This window comes from Pyrgilauda ruficollis, unplaced genomic scaffold (assembly GCF_017590135.1).
Source record: "Pyrgilauda ruficollis isolate IOZ18807 unplaced genomic scaffold, ASM1759013v1 scaffold71, whole genome shotgun sequence".
In the NCBI taxonomy this organism is placed as follows: Eukaryota; Metazoa; Chordata; class Aves; order Passeriformes; family Passeridae; genus Pyrgilauda; species Pyrgilauda ruficollis.
In genome coordinates, this window is record NW_024528933.1 from 3,519,355 (window position 1) to 3,541,211 (window position 21,857).

A 21,857-nucleotide genomic window follows, 5' to 3' on the forward strand; every position below is an offset into this window, starting at 1 on the left:
TGACCAAAGCAAAGTATACATCTTGGTTTTTAATTCTGAGAGACACAGAGAAGTGTCTGTACTGTACTGAGAAGTGATGGAATTGGTCACAAAGCACAAATTACCACTTTTAATTTCTTGATTTTTTTACCTTTTCTTTACACTTGATGTTACTCAAGACTGGATAAGATGGATCCCTGGAAATGTGGCTTGGATGAACAGAACCTTATTGGACTACCACAGAATGAACCCAATCCACATACATCAACTGCTGCATGTACTTGTATTCCTTCAGAATGTGTACAATAGTTTTTAAATGCAAGCCTGCCTTTACACTTAGTAAACGTTACTTTAGTGAGGGAATTTCATGCCTTCACTGGCAACAGGAACACTATCAAACTTGGTGAAACAAAACCCTTTAAAATGATGTATAAGTATCAATACCTCTTTCATTGTTTGTTTGCTGGAAATATAGATTCATCACCTGTTAGATTGCCTAGTTAAATTTTAGTCCGTTTTACTCTGATTTTCTTCTTACTGTAGAAGGATAAAATCTTGGGGGATTTCTTATGATTCTGAAGAACTTAAAAGAAAAATCTACCTCCTAATCTTTTCAAAAGCAGGAACCAGGGCAGCCTCAGAAACAGAGGCTCTACATGCAACAGTTACTGTTTTACTTCTCAGCTACTTCCAATATAACTGATTAGCTGCAACTCTCAATTGCACTAGTAGGCACAAAAAAGTTAAGGCAAACTCTTACTTGTAAAACAGGAAAGGAAAAGACAGCAGGGTAACACTGCTAAATTAAAAAAAAAAAAAAAAAAAAAAAAACCAGAATCAGAATTTAATATTAAAATTAGGCAAGAGACATGAGAACATTGCCATGAGAACATTGCAAAATGAAAGAAACCCTACCCAGAAAAGTTCAGAATACTTTATGTTTCAAATGAAGACAGATTAACAGAATCAAATTTCACAGCTTAGAAAATGAAAATTATTTTGTAGAGGTATTTTCAAGATTCAGATTTAAGGCTTAATAAAAACAGTGTCTTTGGAAAGGCCAGACATGGTAGTCAAGAAAATGTATGACAACATATATTTATCAGAAGATGTTTTATTAACAACAAATACAAAACTGTTACTCATTCTCTGATGCTTCATTTTAAAGATAAAGCTTTTCCTTGATCACTTCTATAGACTTGTAAATACAGCATTGTAAAAAAACAAAAAAAATTTGTGACAATAAATTAAGAAAATGTGAGGAGGAGGAGGAGGAGGAGAAGGAGGAGACAAGCCCAAACCATCAAGGAGGAAATGCATTAGAAGCAATAGAAAAGTTATGCAATAGAATTGAAGTATCATATTATATTCTCCTTCCAGGAGGACTTTGGGGGTTTTGCACATGAAATAAAATAGCAGCAAAGAAAAAGGATAAGTACAACTGCATTTGTGTCCCACTGGAACTTGTTCTTATTAACCAAAACAGTAGTACTCATCAGAATCAATTTTGGGATGCTTATGCAGAGACTGTGAGTCCTCCGTGACAGAAGAATCACTGAATTTGTCCATATCTGAAGGGGTTTGGTGACCAGGGACATCATCTACTAAGGTGTCCAAATAACTCCCCACTGATATTCCATCCAGTCCATCACTACAGTCTTGTAAACTGTTACAGCTGCCATGGAGGGATGTCTCCTGACTTTCTAGCAAGCTGCACAGGCTCCCACTCAAACTGCTGCCTCTGCTGGCAATGGCTTTCTCTTCAATCATCCACTTGATTGATTCAATACTTTCATTGATGAGTAGGAGCTGGCGCATAAGCTTCACATCAGTGGCTCGGAGATTAACCTACAAGGCAAAAGTGATTTTACAAATTACTGTTTTCATAATCAAGCCAAAGAGCTTGAATGGGCTAAAATGAAACACACACACACACACACACACACACACAAAAGATATCCAACTTTCCTATCTAGGACAAATCTATTTCAGTAACTAGTAAAAAACCCCACAAGCAAACAAACAAAAAGCCCCAAAAGTACACCTATACTAATACTTTCAATTAAGGTTAAGTGGGAACCTAGTCAGCCCCCCGAAGCACTCCATTAACAGGACTGATAGTCAATGGCAAAACTTGTATGCGCACTGTTGCAACGCCGTTTAGATGAGAAACACAGCTGCTATGACAACTCCTGGCGACAGCCTTTCACTAATCAGAGAAGCAAGACACAATGCCATTCCTATTTACCATTACTCTACATTACCTACAGCTACAGATATCTAGGCACTCACCCCAAGTTATCCTTACTATGGCTACTTGGGCAATGTAAAATTTTCAGATGTGCATAATTTGGAAAAAAGCTTGTGGATATTTAACTTTTACTCACTACTCTTGAGTGGACAATAAAATCTGCTATATAAACGTCTGAGAGTTGAAATATTTAGTTTATTGAAAGTGTAACTTTCAATTATTTAAACCTATATCAGAAGAAGGTGATGAAGTTCAGAGTCAACCACATATTATAGGCATGGAGCAAGCATTTGCCACAGGTAACTAAATAAAAAGTGGACATTAAGAACAAACTCCTACTTTCTCACTTAGTTGTGGTGGTTGATGTAAACACACAGAAGTGTTAATAGGAATGCATAGTGGAATATTAAAGTGTTGCATTTCACAGACATATTTGAGTTAGCCATCCTAATGGATGGCTTAATGCCCTAAGAGGCAAACTATATAAACCATTTTTAAGTCACTTCAGCTGACAAATAAAGGTGAGACCTAAGGCTTATATTCATTGCTTTCTTCTCTTAATCTAAAACATCATAGATACTGGAAAAAATAATCTGTGACCCTGTTTTATGTGCCATATATTTGAAAGTCTTTGAAAATTTGAAAGTCTTCACTCAACAGAAAAATAAAGAAAAAAACAAGTAAGATCTATCACATCAGACAATAGATATTTTATACAATTCTCCAAGTCCACAATTGTACAGAAAAAGAGCACCTGTATGGTTCATACACAATGGACTGGAACAGAATGACCAATCTCAGGAAGCAAAGACTGTATCTTGTTTTGCCGAGAGTATAATCTGAACATGATCCTTTCCATACTCAAATGCCATCTTCTCAGTATCTTAAATTTCCCTGACCTGGTACAGTTGTTCAAAAATTATTTTAATGTATTTTTATTCTCTTAGATACTGAAGAAGATTGTAGTGGATCCAGCTAGGACTCTCCTAGCAGCTGCTATGGTTTTGTTCTCTGTATCTGTGACTAAATATGTCAGTAGCATTCCAGTGTTTCAGCTCTTGCTGAGCAGGGAGTGCAATCAAGGCCTTTTCTGTTTTTTCACTCTGCACTCTCAGCAGGTAGACTAGGACTGAGAGAGATGCGTGGGTGGACAGAGACAGGACAGTTGACCAGAACTCATCAAACAGTTATTTCTTGCCATACAGTGTTGTGCCCAGCAATAAAACCTGTGCATTTAATCTTTCCTATACAGCTGTTGCTTAGGGGTTGGCTTGGTCTACTGGTGGAAGATGTGTCACTGACTTTTCATCACTTGTTAATTTAATTTATTTCCTTAATTTTTAAACTATCTTTATTACAATCTAAGTTTTTCTCACTTTTGTTCTTCCAATTCTCTCCCCTGATCCCACTCAAAGAGGAGAGAGGAGCAGCTGGTGCGTGCTTATTTACTGGTCAGGGACAACCCAATGCAAAGACATTTCAAGCTTTGCTAATAACAGACTGCCTGTGTAACCGTCACATGTATTTCCAGCTTCCTTTCCCAGTCCCCAGAATGATTTCTGAATTATTCCCAATACAGTATCACAAGATTTAACACAGCTAACCTGGTACTGTGCAAAACAGCTCTACCTACCATTCATAGTTTTAACAATATTGCCCATCTATCATTATTTGAGAAGTGAGGTTATGAAAACAGATTGACCGTTTTGTAGTTCTCCTGCCCAAGCCAATTCCTCCACTCTAACCAATAAATCACTATAAACCATTTGCTCGGCAACAAGGCTGTCATGAAAGCAGTAAATTACCCAACTACTCAAATGCAAGACTTCAGCAACTTGCTGAATATAAACATGCTCAGAGACAAGTTTCCCAAAAGGCTGATTAAGGAAATGTTTAACAGAACCAGCACCAACATGACTCAAATAAACAAAATGAAACAGTCCCTTTTAGACATCTCATATATTTCAGATTCAGTTCAAAGGAAATAATTTTTTTCTCTAAATACAGCAACAGCTTCAGCACTTTTATGGAATACCCTTACTGGAAGCAATTCTTTGCATTCCTGAGTACTAGAATCGTCCTCCTCCTAGCTACCACATCATTCCAAATCTCCCATACCAAGAGTGTGCTTTTCCTAAAACAAATATTAAAAAGTAGTTTAACAAGTGTCATCTTTTTTTCATATGGTTACCTCATCATCTGTTCAATTACACAAAAATGTCAAAATGACATTTTTTGCCCCTTATGTGCTTTAGCACAGACAAAATCATACGAGTTTTACTCACATACGTAGCTGCAACCCATTTATCTTGGAAGTTGTTGGCATATACAAGTTGGAGTGTTTTTGGAGTAAACAAGTCAGTCCAAGATGGTTCAGCTAACAGGACTAAACACAATAAAATCTCACCATACTTGACAGCTGCATTTGTTATGCACAGTAACAGGTGCATTTCAGGTACAATCTAAACAGCACATCATAGCTAATACAAGCTTTTCACAACAGTTTTTATAGCTGTCCCTTAAGTCAAAGCTAGAGCATAAGACCACCATAGAGAAGGTTTGTGTTATTATGGATCAGTTCTCAGCAAAAACTTATGGTGTATAAAAAAAACTACAAGAGAGTAAAAACTAATTTTCTGTTACAGGTTAACTTTTATACATTTTTGCTTAGTCTTGCTCTGTATATTTGCAATAGTGCTGATAAAGGAACGTTACTAAATGTTTAAGATTAAGAGCTAGTCACAGCAAAAGAAAATAATGAAATTAAAGTGACAGCATCTTTCAAGTAACACATTCTGGTAGCGTAAGTGCACAGAATAGCATTCAGAAAGAACCAGAACGTTAATCTGGAAGGAAGAGCTAGACTAAACACCTGCCTGTGCCTCCCTCTCATACTTGTTGTTCTAACAAAATATTTCTTCCCTTCTTTTGGTCTTCTGTAATAACAACACTCTCATAATTTGTTCAAAGAATTGATACACATACAAACATAAGGGCTTTTGTGTATGTATATATGCAGAGAGACAAACAAATATTCATGCTATTTTTTAATATAAATCAGCATTTTTGAGAAAGATTGACTAGAATCGCTTTTAGAATAAAACTCTTAGTGACCAGGAATGCTAACAAAGACAATTATCGCTTCCTGGCAGTCACCCAAAGTAGCGCATTGATCACTTGGCTTTTGGATCAGTCATGTAGTCATGATTTCGGCAAAACAGCCTTGTGTTTTGCTGCTGCATGTTCTGCAGACATAGCTTCCAGTCAGTTCCAAACACAGGGGATCACCTTCCCCTCCAGAAATGGCAAATCTAAAATGACTGTTAAATATACACTTCCAAGCTGTGAAAGCTGTTTGAAACTCCAGATTCTTTCTGCAGATTACTTTCTTTTAAATTCCTGGATTCACATGCTGCTCCTTCTAATTATGAGAACTCTGCAGGGATATTAATGGCAACCACAAAGCATGGTTTGAAGAAAATAGATCCCTAAGTTCATTTAAATTATTTTAGTTTAATTTCTTCTCAACACTTTTATGTTCTGTGCTGTAAAGAGTCTGCTAGTAAAAGGAAAAGAAGTGAGGGAACCTAAATAATAAAGTGTTTTTTTCAGGATAAATCTTTTAGCCAGAGTACAGTGAAGTAAGTCCTCACAACAGACAAAATCTTGTATTTACAACTTAATGGATTCAGGGAGCTATTTAAGTCAGTCAGATCAGAAGCTCTGCTCTGCACAGAATTTCAAAATTAATCTAGAGTTAGCTGCTCTGGAATCTGTGTTCTAAAACATCTTGAGTTTGGACACAAATTCCATGATACGTGGAAGTGGATGGAAACAGTAGCAGAGTACAGTACTCCTGGGAAAGCCCCTCAGAGGTTCAGGCCTGGGAAGTCTTGCAAAAGGTAACAAACTTGGGGAGAGGTTAGATGAAATTAACTGCAGCCAATTCCATCTGCTGGACTCTGATCTGGTGCTAAGCACTACCACACCCATTGCCATCACACTTTTTACAAACAGAATTTCATACCTGTAGAACTTTTCCACACTAAACAGGTGTGCATAACCACTATGGTTCAGGAGTATTAATGCTACTATTGCTTCCATTTCCTAGGATGTATCAGAGATAGGTTTCTGCTTTCCTGTTCAATTTCTTCTATTTCCCTTACCATTCAGGATGAAGAGCTTGCCAGCTATGTCTACCTCCCCTTTAAGTTTTGAAAGGGGGATTACCTCAGCTTTTCATAAAATAGTAAATTCCATCAATTAATTCCAGATGCAATTTTAAAAAAATCTAACAATCAATGTCCAAATAATAATTTGTTTTGCATTCTGAGATGTCTCTTCTGAAAAAAGCTAACCTTATTCTATTTTCTCCTGGTGTTACTTTTACTATTACAATCACTGAATAACAAGTTTTAAAGTAACCAAGGAAATTAATTTAAGAGGCAAAAGGTGAGAGTGAGGAAAATAAAACAGTGGTTGGCAATTACTCAAGTCTTATCAAGATACAAATGTAGTAAGAAGATATATAAGGATAAAAAACTGGTTAATAAAACCTCACTGACTAATTCTGTGAGACCATAACAAGCTAAAATACCATAAGAAACTTATTCAAAATCCAAAATTCAGAATATGTGAATTCAAGTGTTACTTAACTGGAGTCACCAAGTTAACATGTTTACAACAGGGATAAGTCTGGAGACACACACAGGATTTGCTTATAAGACACCATCTCAAGCATGAAGCATGCCATCTGAAGGTGAGCAAGCTGAAAGTGATACTACAACAGCTTCTCAACATCAGTGAGCCAAACAGAGGCTCTTTTTTTCCCATTTAACATGCCTAAAATAAAATAAAATCATAACCAATGTCTGCTCCTTTAACACACAGGATGATTAATAGGCTGTGCAGGAGCTACATCCTACTTAAATTAAAACACATGCATGTGCATGTCTTTAAACTTCTTGCCTGCTTCTAAATTGTCCCACTGATTCAAGGTGTTTGCATTGGTTTCTTCATATAATTATGCCGCTTTAGGCAATGGTATTTCAGGATCAAGATGAAAAAAATTAAAATACCTAGGCTAACTTCTGAATTTCAACTTCTCCTCAATCTTCAGTGTTTCCTGTTAAAAATGAACGGAGTTTTACGTGACAGAGAGTAAGAAGACAAGTTTACTGTCATTAACTGGAGGAACTTCTATGGACTGGAGGAACAGTAACTAATTGTGGGAATGTGCCACATGCACACCACAGCAAAGCCAACTAACTGTGGTAAATTCAGACACTACAATAATTCAAGATAATCCAACCAACCTGACTGAAACTCTATATAAAGTTCTCTGAAAACAATGGAGATGTGGACCAAAGCCTGGAAGAGGATGAGACTGTTGGAGTCAAGGTAGGTGCTGCAATGTTCATCATTATGCCTCTGACTGTGATTTACCTCACACTGAGCTAGTTAAATTAAATTTCAGTCAACAGTGATAAATGCAGATCAACAGCTTTTTCTGCATCTTGTTTCTTTTAGCATGGACTTGTGTTATAATGTGTTGCTGTATCATTTTCCCATTTATTTTCTTCTGATTTTTAGGCTTGTGGTAAACTTCAGACAATGAGGGAGCACATAAAAAAAGCTACATATATATGTAAAAGCTAAATTTTTGTGATCCATTATTGATTTGCAGTTATGGTTCACTGATCTACCTTCTTTCTGCAAAGTGAATAAGTTACATTGACCTTTCTCAGCTGTACTTCCATAAATGAGTCACAATAAAAATATTCTGGCAGACCACAGAAGTTTTGATCACTTAATTTTTTTACTTCTTTTGCAAGAAATTATTTATAATCTTGCATCTCTTGAAGATTCCAAATTTGTTGAAACCCTCATATCAGATTTTTTAGGTAGCATTCATTACAATTGTAGCACTCCCAGCTGCTCATAAATTGAGTATTCATTGAGTTTTCAGTTCCTGTCTGCACCCTTAGCTACTTTAAACTAGAGGCTCTACTACTAGGCTAGAGGCTGTAGCCTAGTCATTGTCCTACTTCAAGTTCCTGCATTTCCACTGCAATCCTTCACCAAATCCTCGCAATAAATGTTTCCACAGGTCTGTCTGTAAAATTTGGCAGCCATAACACAGCTCTGAGCATGGCCAGTTTTAATTAGGAAGGAGAAAGAGAAACCTTGTGATTCCACATCAGCCACAAAATTATTTTTACTGTAAGGAGAGCTTACCAATCCATTAGCTAAAGCAAGGAAGTGGGCAGGTCAGGTCTGAGCCACCACTGGAATAATGTAGGAGAATACATCAGAATAATTAAGAAGCAGAGCAACTTCACGAGAGAGCAAGTTAGTTCAGTAGGCAATGAGAGCAAATAACTCAATGAGCAGGTTTCAAGGATATATCTTGCAAATATATGAACAAAATATTATGCTAATATGGCCATCATCTGATACAAGAAATTACAGTATTGGCAATTTACATTTCCCTATTTTAATACTTTAATTTTGTGTATACTAATTGTTTCCCTCACACTCAACAGGAAAATACATACCACCAAGCTGTGCAATTGTTTAGTCATATTATCCCTGAAAAAATAGAAAAGGTGAATCTCAAGGCCTTTTTTCACTGCCTTGAAATATGCATGGTCCTTGCCTGGGGAGTATGTGTGGGCAGCCTGCCAAGAGCAATACCTTTGATAGTAACATAACAGTGATTAGGATGCATCATTTGACCAGTAGGATATATTTTTTCCTTTTAACATTATAGTGTTTGAGGTATCTTGCATCCTTAAGTGTAATAAAAAAAATTCCCAGGGGGGGAAGTATATTTTTATTTGTTTGCTTTAGTTTTTTGGCCAAGTCTTAATTTTGCTGTGAAAAAGACGAAGGTATTTAAGTATCTCCTAAGTAGATATGACAATGACTGTCAAAAGGAAACACAACATAAAATTGAGAGCATGTAGAAGGAAAAAAAAAGTTAATTAGTTAGGTTCTTATTTCATCACCTCCTGTCCAAATAAAACAAATGTTAAATAAGCTCTTTAAATAAATGGAAGTAGCACAGAATTCAAAGAGAGAAACATCCCATTACAGAAGGATAAAAAATATAAACGGAAAATCCTGACTCTTTTAAAGTTTAGTTGAATAAACATGAAAGAAAGCAGTGAGAAAATGTAGGGACTTGTGAAGAGGCAGAACTTCTAATGCTGCTGTTAGGTTTTACTGAATGTTTCCAAATATCTCAAATTACTGTCAAAAAAAGCATCATCTGACCTTAGAAATGCATCTACTATGACAAAGGTGAACATGTCCAGAACAATCCATAATATGGACCCACATTTGTTGACAGACAAGATAACTCCATTGGAAACATTCAGGTCAATATGAAGCTGTAACATTTGGCTGTGGGTGTCAGAAAGTGTTACAACAGATGGACGATCACAACATCATTATGAAGTGTTCTGGACACCAGCCACAATGCAGGACTGCATGCGTCTTCTGTCCAACATGAGAGAGCACTGAGGCTGAAGAACATATCTAATTTATTTTTTTTGTTCATTGGATGTCACTCTCTGCCTTATTTATGTCTGTCCTGACCAAAACATAGTCTTAGAAACACTAAGCAAAAAAATGAAAAATATGATAACCATTCCATACCTGTTCATCCATTCAAAATGAATTACTTTTAATACTGGCACTGTGGAAATATACTCAAAAGCATATAACTAAAATAAAAGATAATAGGGTTTGTTTATAGGTTATGCAAAGTTTGAAAATATTGCTTTTATAGAGATAACAGCAAAGTTTGAAAACATTTTAAAACATAAAAAACCCAAAACCAAACCAAAAAAAAAAACCCAAAAAAACCCAACAACCAAACCTATAAAAAATGTCACCAAAACACCCAGCTAATTTCATTAAATCACAACTGAGACACAACAATAGTAATCTCTCTGAAATCTCTTGAAATTCAAGTCTACTTTCACAATACCACTGGAGGGGCACATACAATTAAAAAAAAAAATCTTTGCCTGAATCTCCCCAGAATTCAAAATGGAATTCTGTTTAAAAGAATTCTGTGTTCCTGGAGATGGAGTATATCCTTTTGAAAGCATATTTTTAATCTAACAATCAAATCTGTAGTAAAGGCAACCTGTAGTCCTATTTACTGAAGGTTTATCTGGATAAGAATAAAAAAGAAGTTCAAGAGAGCCTTGGTATTACAAATCATCATATGTACTCCTAAAAATGCTTTAGTAGTCCTAGAAACTGATTTGCTGATAACTGAGATTTTTCCCCTATTAAAACATTCTGAGTGTTAAGTTCCTATGCTAAATTTTTGAATAAAAATTAGTTAGTATCATAAAAAATAAGGGATTTTGTTTTGTTTTGTTTATGTTCACTTTGTGACCTATTTGAAGTTCCATGTCTTTCAATTCAGCTTAATTTTTCCTCATTCAAATCTCCTCAGTGCTGTAATCACCCTTCTCCTAAAATATGGTCCCCACACAGTCTTTACATCTCTCTGAAAGTACTAGCAAGTTTGAGGTCTTTAGATAACATCAAAATGCCTATTTTGAGTCTTTTGAACAAAAACACCCTTATAAACCTCCAGGTATCTACAAAATTTAAGTAATTTAGTTTTTTCTCATAATCCACTAAGAAGGTACCAAACAGCTAGCAGCTAACCTGCATCTGGGATCTGGAGAATAAAAATCAAGGAGCATACAGGCTACAACCATTTCTAGGAAGCTGAAGTACTGAAGTTGGCCAGCACCATGAGCTAAGCAGGCTGTTGAGAACTACACCAGCTGCAACTTTTGAGCCGTTTTGGCTCAAAAACCCACAGACCCGTTTGTTTCCTACAGTACACACCACAGCAATTAAATTCCACAGGTCACAAGGTGTGATTATCAATGAATATCAACAATTAAACAAACACATATCTTATGCTTCCAGGCAAGGATGTGAGAAGGTAGTAAGAGTAACCAGTCATGAACCATAAACTACAAGGCATATACCTTTATACACTCTTTTTATACTTAAACCTGTTCTTAGCAAAGATTTCTACATAGAAGAGCACTGGGGCATTGTGATGTGATTCTAGTTCAGCAAAGAATATTAATCATAGCTGTCAATGAAGTTATCAGTATGAGTAGCTTTAGAAGGAATCAAGGTCATTGCTTACTTTTCTCATTTCTTCTTCTACAAGGAAGTACCAGCTACTAAGCTAGCTGGGGAGGAAAAATAAGATTGCAAAACATGGCTAGGAAAAGAGAAATATGGCCTTTCTGAATAATCAAAGGCAACCTGGGAAAAGAGAGAACTAGTCAAGGAAAACACAGCAGATTTGGACTAGAGAAGTTTGGTCGTGTTCGAAAAGAGCTAGTAAGAGCTCTTCTGAAGTAATTTTGTTATTAAAATTCACCAGAATACAAATTAATAAAAATTAAGGAAAGAAATTACAAAATATTAAAGATCATAGTGTTGCTTTGGTTGCATTTTCCTTCTTGTCTGAAATGGGTGGAGTGATGCTCCGCACTGGTGAATGCCTAAGCAGCTCTATGAAGTTATCACAGATGGCTACCTCATCTGGCTACAGGGAAAACAGCAACCTGCCTTAATTTCCCTAGCTCAGTCACAGCAACCAATGGCAGGTGGTAACAAAGGAGGATGTAAATTCCACAGGCCTTTGAAGAACATCACTATTACTTTGGTATGCTAATAGTAATGATCTTCTCTTGCAAAGAGGCTTTCTCCTCTCTCTGCTGTAGCAGGATTTACAGTTTTCTCCCACAAACCCTGTAACACTAGAACCCTGCCACACAACACCACTTGAAATAAAAATATGTCAGCACACTGCACAGTTCTGCCAAGACATGTGGACAAGCCATTAACAGTCACAGTGGTTGAAATAGCCCTGTGAAGGCAAAATGTAGTTGAAGTCACAGAACAGGAAAAGTCCTGTAAAAATTATTCTGCCTTCATATTTGCTCCTCTCATAGTTGTATAGTTTCAAGAAGACTAGAAAAATAGCCTAAAGTTTACAATGACTGCTTGAATGACTTCTCCAAGTTGTCATGTTTTTATGCAAGCCCATCTAAATCCCATTAGTCAGAAAACCTTCCTACCCATGAAAACTTCAACACTAAAAAACCAACCAAAACCCTCTACATTGTCATTGTTTTTTTATTAAGCACTTTGTTCTAAACATGCACCATTTGCCTTCATCTAACAAAGAAAATGGTCTGTATTCGGTACCGAACACTGTTCCAGCCTTTCAGTATGGCTGGAACGGGTCTTCTCCAGGCACACTTATAAATGTACATATTAATCTCACTCCAGGAAGAACACTAGATATTCAGAATCAGAGAATCATGGGAGAGTTGGAGTTGGAAAGAACCCCTAATCTAATGCCACATCACTGCTAAGGCAAGTTCAACTGGATCCAGTCCAGGCAGGTTTTAAAAATTTAAAGAGAGGCAGACTCTACAACCTCTCTGGGCAGCCTGTTCTAATGCTCATTAACCCTCAAAGTAAAAAAGCTTTTCTTTGTATTTGGATTGAACCTCCTGTATTTCTGTTTGTGCTCATTGTCTCTTATCCTGTCACTGGGCACCAGTGAAGAGTCTGGTCCTATCTTCTTCACAGCCACCCTTAAGATATTTGTACACATTGGCGAGATCCCTGTTCATCTGTCTCTTCTCCAGACTAAACAGGCTCAGTTTCTTCAGGCTTTCCTCATAAGAGAGACGATGCTCCAGACCCTACTCATCTTTATAGCTGTCTGCTGGACCAGCTCTCCAGCAGTTCCTTGTATTAAACTGGAAAGCCCAAAGTGGATCCCACACAGCAATGGCCTTACCAGGGCTGAGTAGAGGCCTGTCTGCACAATTTTCACTAGTTTTCTAAAGAGGTGGCTGAACAGTAGTTACCTCCTTCCACAGAAACACTTCATAGCTTCCTCCCTGGTGTCAGGACTGTTTTTTCCTTGTAATTTATAATTATTGGAAGGATCAAGGTCTGAGTCTGAAGTTTTTAAATTAAAAAGTCTTTTAAACTGATGTTAAGAAAGTAATGCCCAATGTTTGCTGTAGCTCATAAGCAAGTGTCTGAGCTAAAAAAAGCAATGCAGCTATCTCAAATACAACACTTTAAACCAATGGAAATCCTGTAGGAAAAGGGGGAAAAAATAGCAAAATACAAAGGAACCAAGCTGTTCTATTTTTTTCTACCTTGGGGTAAAAATGTGTGAGCTTGGAAACACTTGTTGCATTATAGTTCTTAGTTGTGTTTCCTCCTGCACCTATAAAGAGACAGGGTTCACAGCTAAACCAGAATGCAGAATGCTTCTTCTGGAAGAATTTGAGTCATGAATGCAGCTGTTATCTAACAGCAGCAAACAAAATGACAAATTATGCCAGTGAAATGTTTATAGAATCTGAAAACCCCAGTAGTTAAATAGCAATTTACTACTGCTTTAAAGTCACTAAATGCTTTCACTTCATCTGGCACTGCACCCACCAGGGCCATACTGCATTGAGAGGAGTTTATTGTACAGCATGGCAAATGAAACATTCAGATAACTGCTCTGGCAGTTTACTTAATTTGTGGTTACATTTAATTAAGAAATGTGCCATACTATTCTCTTGACAAACTGTAAGTGTTAAGAATGGCTAGGTTGGTGGGGATAGACAAGGATTGGATTGCTGAGACCAGGGTTGCACTGGTGTGCCAGTATGCTCTTTTCCATGTTTATGGAAGCTGTAGGCAAGTCTGCATATCCTGACAAAATGGAGTAGTTGACTTTATACACTTATATACCTGACATATATATACTCTCTAGTGCCCTTCCTTATTTTCTTCTACGGAAGAAGAGAAACCTCCTTGAGAGCTACTTCAAACAGGGGGCTCCTTATTTTATTCCACACACTCATCTGCAGGCAGGCACCAGAGGGACTCAGCACTGAAACACAGAACAAGTGACCTGTGAAATAAATGACCATCCCAATATTCTTTTAGATTTGAAAACTATTTTGAATTATGTTGTTTACATCTTTCAAAGATGTAATACAAGATGGCCTATGGGCCCTCTTGATGTGTTTTGGTCACTTATTTTGGTCACCCTCCAGGTTAGAGCTGATTCCATTTACTTACCACAAACATTTCCATCATGGGGAAAAGCTTATAATTAGAAGTCACATTTATGGGAGTAAGGCTGGATAGCAAAGGCTATGAGTCTGTCTTCACAACAAGAAAATTTCCCTTTCATTATGAGACTGTCTTGTAATTTTATGATCAGAGCCCTTCATCTTTACAAACAGTAAACTGAGAACCTGCTAACTGTTTTAGAAAACTGTTAACGGTTTTAGAACTGCTAACATATAGTGGAGCATAACTTCCATGTTTATAAATGCAAGTTAAATCCATCAGAAAAATTGCACTTAATTTAATTGAATTCCAATTGCTTTTCAACAGGTCAGATCCTCTGTCTTTTCACTCCTGGAACTTCATCTTCATTTGCTTCAGATTCCAGTAACCAGCCTCCCTTCCAGGAGGAGGACATGGAATGGACATTCATGGACAGAAATGAAACACATGGAAAATAAACACATCCACTGTAGAAAGTTTTCTAGGTTTTGACCTTGAGGGTAGAGAACAGACAAATAACCTAGTAATGTTTAAAACCTGAATATAAAATCCATTATTTTACTATTTACTGTTAGCAAAAAGAAAGTATTGAAGAGCAGAAATGCACTTGCTGGCGATCACCTCTGCTTTATATATATATTTGGTATTGTGCATTTCAAGTTTTTCATGCTCATAAACAAAAGATCATTTTAATTTGTTGTTGACATAAGTAACCACATAAAAGAAAGCATGCACACAAAATTACAATGATCAAAGGGCTGGAAAATATGCCATAGGAGGAAAGACTTAAGGAGGTAGGTCTTTTCTCCCTAGAGAAATCTTGGGGATAGGAGTATCTCTTCACAGCATTCCAGTAATTTGGGCTGATACAAACAGGACCAGGAGAAGTTTCATCTTAATATGAACTCAACTTTTTTCAGAGAAGGCAATCAATCATGAGAATGATTGAAGGCAATCAACCTCCCCAGTTACATGGCTGAGGTTTTCAAGACAGACAGGGTGACTGACAAAGTCACACAGATTCCCTTTTCTTCTAAAGGTAAAACCAGATGGTCTTCTGAAGTCCCATTATGAAAAAGCCCTTCCACCCCAGGCTATTCTATGAAAGCCATGCTGGTATGATGATTTCATCAAAAAGGTTATAATCTATTTGCTAGAAGTTATCATAAACTGTACAACTCTGTGCAGAAGTGGTTTAGTATTCACGTAGTTTCATTACAAATTGTCAGGAATCAGATTTCAAAAACCAACTTCAATGGTTCTTCTACTCTTGAAAAAGTAATCAGGAAAGAATCATGAAATTATAATACATATTCTCCGAAAAAAAAGCAGGCAAAAGTCCCACAGTAAATGGGCAGTCTAACTGGAAGTTAGACAGTATCCCTGGTGCTGCTGTGATGATTCACACCAGACAGATGCATGTATACTGAAGTATCTCACATTGATGCTGCTTGCCTAGCTACCAGTAAGGTTTCATGGACTCTTGGCCACGCAGCAGCTAAAGCTGAGTAAGAACAGACATAAACTCTGAGTACAACATTGAGATGTTCTACAATTCAAATCCTTCTGCCAGGCACTGAGTGAGATTTGCCAGTCTAAACATATGTTTAAATATGCATTAATTTAAATAACCTTGGTCAACTCATCCTACCAGAGATCATCTGAAAAGATGGAAAACTTGGCAAAGTACTGGCGCTGTAATTAAGCTGCATTTTTTCCCTAAGGATTTAATCCCTAAGGATTAATCTACAACACCGTTTTAACTGTGAGTCACTGTTATGATCACTGCCCAATCTGCATTATATGCAAAAATTACAAACTCTCTACTACATCATGCGAATTGGAGGATATGGAGAGAACTTGCTAGCAAGATACAGGATTTACCCCTTGTTCAGTGAACGTCAGGAGGACTGGGGAAACAAGTTAATTTCTATTTCTGTATGCCTTTTTTTTGTCTAAGAGCCTCACTTCAGGGATTCACTGAATAACAGCTCATTAAGAAACAAAGGTTAATCTAACTCACCTGCATAGTAATTTTATATTTAAGATTTTATCTTCTGTCAAGTTTTTAATCAAAAATTACAATTAATCTATTGAAAACCAGCATCTGATACACAGCTTTGCATTGCTGACGAGCCAGTTCTTGGCTTCAGTTAAGACAACTGATGTTATCACACAAAATAGTAAATGTAGCAGTCTGCACCTACAGTATGTGTTAAAGAGATATTTCAAGTCACAGTTGTACAATCAGTCCTTCAAAGAAACTAATAAATGCAGATTCTCCACAACTGTGGATTTAATAAATCTGAGCAAATACTAAGTTTGTCTGACTCTTTAGAGCTCGTAGAATAGGGTTACAACAGCTCTGTCCTCCAACCTGAACCTTCATTAATGTGCTAGGGATGGTTAAAAAAAACCAACAACCCAAAGCCAATAAAAAAAGCATAAAGAAAACAAGACAAACCAAACCATCGAAAACACCAAGAAGGATTGCCATTGTAATGATCACATTTGCCTTAATTCCAGTTTCATTTTGTCAGGGATCAATGTTAATTTCCTTTAAAAAATAGCTATACTAAAATTGAACTAGGAGAACAAAGCAGAAGAAAACTCAACTAATGAGTCAGCATGAGGAATATTCCTCTATTTTAAACGGTTTTAGCATGCTCAGCTCCTTGAAAATAGGATTATTTATCCTTCAGTCTAAAAATTGCTACACTCAGTATACCCACCGGGATGATCAGACGCAATAACAAAATTTGATTCTTAACAGTGTTCACTGGAAGGAATATCATTAAAAGTCCCAGCATTGCCATCCATCCCTCGCTTCCAAGACACAGCTTATCTTTTCTGCCTTAAATATTTCTATGTAAAACATTTTTTTACATTTTTGTATGTAATGCAGGCTACTGTGTTTAAATTTCTAGCTTGCAAATAGGAATTGAAGAGTTGATTTCGGAAACTTCTGAATTAAAAGGGAAAGAAACCCACCCAATCTCTTTCTTAGAGTGTTAAAAAAAATCTCCCTTTGAGTAACCCCAGAACTTGTGAAGGAGAAATGAGGTTTTAAAAGCAGTATAATTTCAGGCTGCAGAATGAGACTCACAGATTATTTACTGCAGTGAAGGTGCATGTGTTGAATGGTGTCCTCAGGACCATGGTACACTAGAAAAAAGGCTGCAGGTATAAAGGTTTATGTTCAACTCTCCAGTGGAAAATTCCACCTAAAATACCATAGGAAGAAAGATTTTAACAGTGACAAATTTCATACTGAATCAAAGGTCAGATAGTGGGAGGTATTCATTCCACCCAAGTTTGACCAGAGCACAGTGTTTTGACTCACGCTGGCAATTATATCTTGCTTGTTCTCTAAGTTATGGCCTTATAACTCAAAGGTTTTCAGGATCCAATGTAGTCTCCATCATGGCCTTCACGGGAAAATGAAGGATAAGAAAAGGTAAGTAAACCTGGTTAAGCAGATTCGTACTTCAAGAAATATGAGTAAAAAGAACCATTTTGAACTGCAAAAGAATCTGAAGCAGCAAGGGAAAGCCTCAAGTCCTTTACCCAGACAGCTGCCACATACACTCCACCTGTTTGTGAGGTACTGCAGCTCACAGTCAAACCCAACATTTCCAAGTCAAACATTGTCTTTTTTTATACACCACTAGAAAAGGACCTGAATAACCTTGGGTTTTATATGTTTATATAAAAGTTGAGTTTGCTTAAGTCTGGAATCAGCAAGTAACAAAAGCAGAGGTAGGTCTATCCAAAATTCACTGAGTAAGTTGTAGAAGCTGCCATTAGTGTATAACTCAAAAAAGGAAGGTGAACGCATGACACTTGGTTTTCTAGTTGTTTCCATTTTTTGCATGTTTACTACTGCAGCAGCTAGAGACTACTTTTCTACCTGTCCAAGACCTCCTATGCCTTGCAACAAAGCCAAAGAAGAATGCATTAGAAAGAGATGTGAAATAAGAAAATAGATGGTTTATCTCCATTTTAGAAATTATATGCACTAAAAAAGAGGCAAGAAACATAGAAAGGAACCACAATTTTTACCTGATGTTGTTCTTAACTTTATAAAATATGTCCACTAAGAAAACTGCAGAGGGGAAAGTGACAGATTAAGAAGCTGAAGAAACTCTTAGGGTTGAGGAAAATCCTGAAGATGCCAGAGACTAGAGAAAAAAAATCCAGGAAGGTAGTTCACTTTCACACTCTGATTACAGAAGACAGCTGAGAGCTGGGAAAAGTATAGACAGGGTACCAATACTTCACAGTTAGTCATTGTATTGGTGATTTAATGGGCATATATAAACCAGAAATGGTAAGAGCACTGTAACTTAACTCCTCTTACTCAGCATGAGAAATTAGTTCAGATAAGTCAGTCAGTCATTGAAGTGACAAAAAACAAGAGAGGGACTAAAACATGTTTGTGCCTATGGCAGGGAGAGAAAAGAGAGAAACTAGATGCAGGGAGGAAGAAGAGGCAAAAGAAAGAGTGTGACATGAAATTTGCAAGTGTGAAGTAAGTGAAGAGACCAGCTTGAAAGGAAAAGCTGATATGGGCAATTCACTCAGGTCCCCCTCCCTCAATAGGCCTAGTTGTCTTCACATGAACAGTCATGTTCTGTCAAAAACTCTGGCTATCTTATTTGCTTCCTCTGCAGTCTGACATCCCATACATGCTAAGCTACCTGCAGGTCACTGTATAACAATCATGCAAGCTTAAAATTAAAAAATAAGCACGCGATAAGCAGACAGTGTCTCACTCAACATTAAAACTGAAATTCCCAGTGATAGTTAGAATCACAGAATCATAGAATCACAGAATAGCTTCGGTTGGAAGTGACATTAAAGATCATCTCGTTTCAACCTCCCTGCCACAGGCAGCGGCACCTTCCAAACGCCAAGCAGAAAGGCACCCACAATGTCTCTGAGGCAGTGCCCCTGTCCCATTGCCCCACTACCCTCCGAGTAAACAACTCCTTCCCAATATCTCTGTATCTACCCTTTTCCAGTTCTAGGTGCTCCCCTCATCCTGTCACTCCATGCTGCTGTCAAAAGTCCCTCTCCCCAGCTTTCTTGCTTGGCCCAGTCTAGGGATCTCCACAGAACACACTGAAAATTTGATTTGTGGAGATCTCTTAAATAATATGAAGCCATACAACAGCAGGTGTAATTTGTAAATTACACCTCAAGAGTAACATTATCATCTTGGCTATTAATTCTCAGAATATCCATTCTCTTCCCCTTTTTGCCCAGCACACTTATTATTTAAAAACCCTTACAAACCCACACAACTATGTAACTATATGTAGCACTGGAGAAGGACTTGTGGCATGGCATTGAACTTGTTCACATAGAATATTGATTTATTGGCTGTAAATGGCTAAGTTCCAAGATTGTTGCATAAAGTAATCTCAACACATTGCCAAAAAAAAAATCCCCATCCCAACCCGACCAAATTTTCAAATAGGCTTAGTGACAGGAGCTATGGAAAGAACTGCTACTAAAAAGTGTCTTTTAGGACTTTACATAACACCCACTAATAAAAATGGAAGCTATCTATGCTCACGTATCTGAGGTGCCCTGCATTATCAAGATCATATCTGCTGAGTGTTCACTAATCACTTCGTCATTTGCTTGCAAAGAGTTTCCTTTTGGTTTGTCTTAGAAAAAAAATAAGCCAGTTTTATGGCATCATTTTATGGCAAAATAAATTTATTGAGACGGTGACACACAAAGTAGGACAAGCACCTGCACTAAGATAGTAAACAAGTTAGAGGATCTGAACTACATACAACATAGTCCTATCACAGATTACTGACAGAAGAAAATATACCATTCAACCAAGGTAGAAATAGTTGTTTTTTCAAGAATTACTCTCCATCATCTGCAGCCTGTTTGAAACTAATTAAGTCTCTGACGACTAAAGTCCAGCAATCAAGTTCCTGAATTCCAGGCCAAATTCCCAGCCTGAAAATATCCTGTGTGTCTTTAGGTGTTAGCCATGAGCAGGAAACAGGTACGATGCAGAAAATGCAATTACAACAACGGGATAGTGCATAATTTCTTTTATTGGTAGACCAGCTTTCAGTACTTCTAAGGAGCTGACAGGAACAGAAGCCAACTACGAGGCCCTGACGAACTGCCCCGCTGCGAGGAATAGAGCCGACAAGTGCCTCGCTCTACGCCGCACCGACGAGCGGGCTCCTGCTCTCCCAGCCGGCAGCAGAGCGCTCGCTGCCGCCCGGCCCCACCGAGGCCAGGCAGCACCTCCTCCCCGCGGTGGGCCGGCCGGCAGGGCGCAGTCCCCTCCCGGGCCGCCGCCGGGGCTGCCGAGCGGGAGGCGACGGTGCGGAAGGGCTGCGGCCGGCACCCGGCTACTCACCATCTCCTGCCTCAAGAGATGAAGTTTCGTTTCCAGACGGGCCAGGGCGGCAGCGCGGCGGCGGCGCGGCCCGGGGGCAGCGGCGGCGGGGCGGGCCGGGAGCTCCTCCCCGCGCAGGGGCCGCGCCAGGCTCTCGGGCACTTTGCGCCCCAGCTTCTGCTCGACGTCGCGGAGGTCAGGCGGGGCGCTGGGGTCCATGGCTCGCCCTGCAGGGGCCCGACGAGGCAGCGACGGCACTACCCGCGGCCGCCCGGCCGCTGCCGGGGCGCGGAGGCGCGGAGAACCGCGGCAGCGCCGGGGACGGTGGATGAGCCGCGCGGGGGACCCGCGGCGGGCATGGGCATCTCCCGGGCGCACCGGCCCTTGGCGCCCACTCCCCGGCCGCCTGGGAAAGGCAACAGCGGCCGGGCGGAGCCGATGGAGAAAAACGGCCCCGCTTCGTGTGCGAGTCCGCGACGCGCCCCAAGAGCGGCGGCCGGCACAGCGCGACCCGAGTCATCCCGCGTCCCGCCCGGCTGCAACTTTAAAGCCGCGGGCAGGTGGAAGAGGCGCGGCGCGGCCCTCCCACCGCCGTGCCTGTACGCTGAGGCGCCGCACGCCCGCGGCCCCGGGGCGCCCCCGAACGGCGGGGACCGCGCCGCCCGGCCCGCTGGGCTCGGGAACACCGCGTCCCTCGGGGACAGCCCGGGAGGGGGAGAGGAGAGGCGAAAGGAAAGGCAACAGGCGAAAAAATAAAAAAGAGAAAAAAACTTAAAAAAGAAGAGAAAAACAAGAAGGGAAGGGGAAGGGAAGGAAGGGAAGGAAGGAAGGAGTAGAAAAATGAATAGGAAAATAAAAAGGGAAAGAAAGTAAAAAAAAAGAAAAAAAGTCATCCCTCCTCACAAGGGATAGGAGTGTGAGTGTAGTGTGAATGGTATTCCCACTCATCAGATTTTATTGCAGGCAAGTGCATTCCTCGTAGTATTTCTATTATTTTTTTTTTGTTCCTCCTCATTAAGAAGCAAAGCTTGCAAGCTGAGTCAGTTGCTCCAACTGATAGCAAGGCCTAGCAAGGCTGTGCAGATAGTAGTGCTG

General features: G+C 38.9%; 1 protein-coding gene across 1 annotated transcript; it reads right to left on the reverse strand.

The window, feature by feature from the left end:
- Positions 1–1,146: 1,146 nt before the first annotated feature.
- Positions 1,147–21,332, reverse strand: LURAP1L (leucine rich adaptor protein 1 like). The gene is made up of 2 exons (XM_041485562.1): positions 20,784–21,332; positions 1,147–1,827 (listed from the first exon to the last, which is right to left on the reverse strand). The coding sequence occupies exons 1-2, from the start codon at positions 20,979–20,981 to the stop codon at positions 1,453–1,455; spliced, it is 573 nt and encodes a 190-aa protein (XP_041341496.1). The 5' UTR covers positions 20,982–21,332; the 3' UTR covers positions 1,147–1,452.
- Between the last annotated feature and the right edge of the window lie 525 nt (positions 21,333–21,857).

Bases quoted from the DNA above. Each gene is read 5' to 3' on its own strand.
- LURAP1L (XM_041485562.1), bottom strand. From the start codon at position 20,981: ATGGACCCCAGCGCCCCGCCTGACCTCCGCGACGTCGAGCAGAAGCTG. The intron at 1,828-20,783 runs GTGAGTAGCCGG...TTTGCCTTGTAG, and splicing joins ATCTCTTGAGGCAGGAGATG to GTTAATCTCCGAGCCACTGA.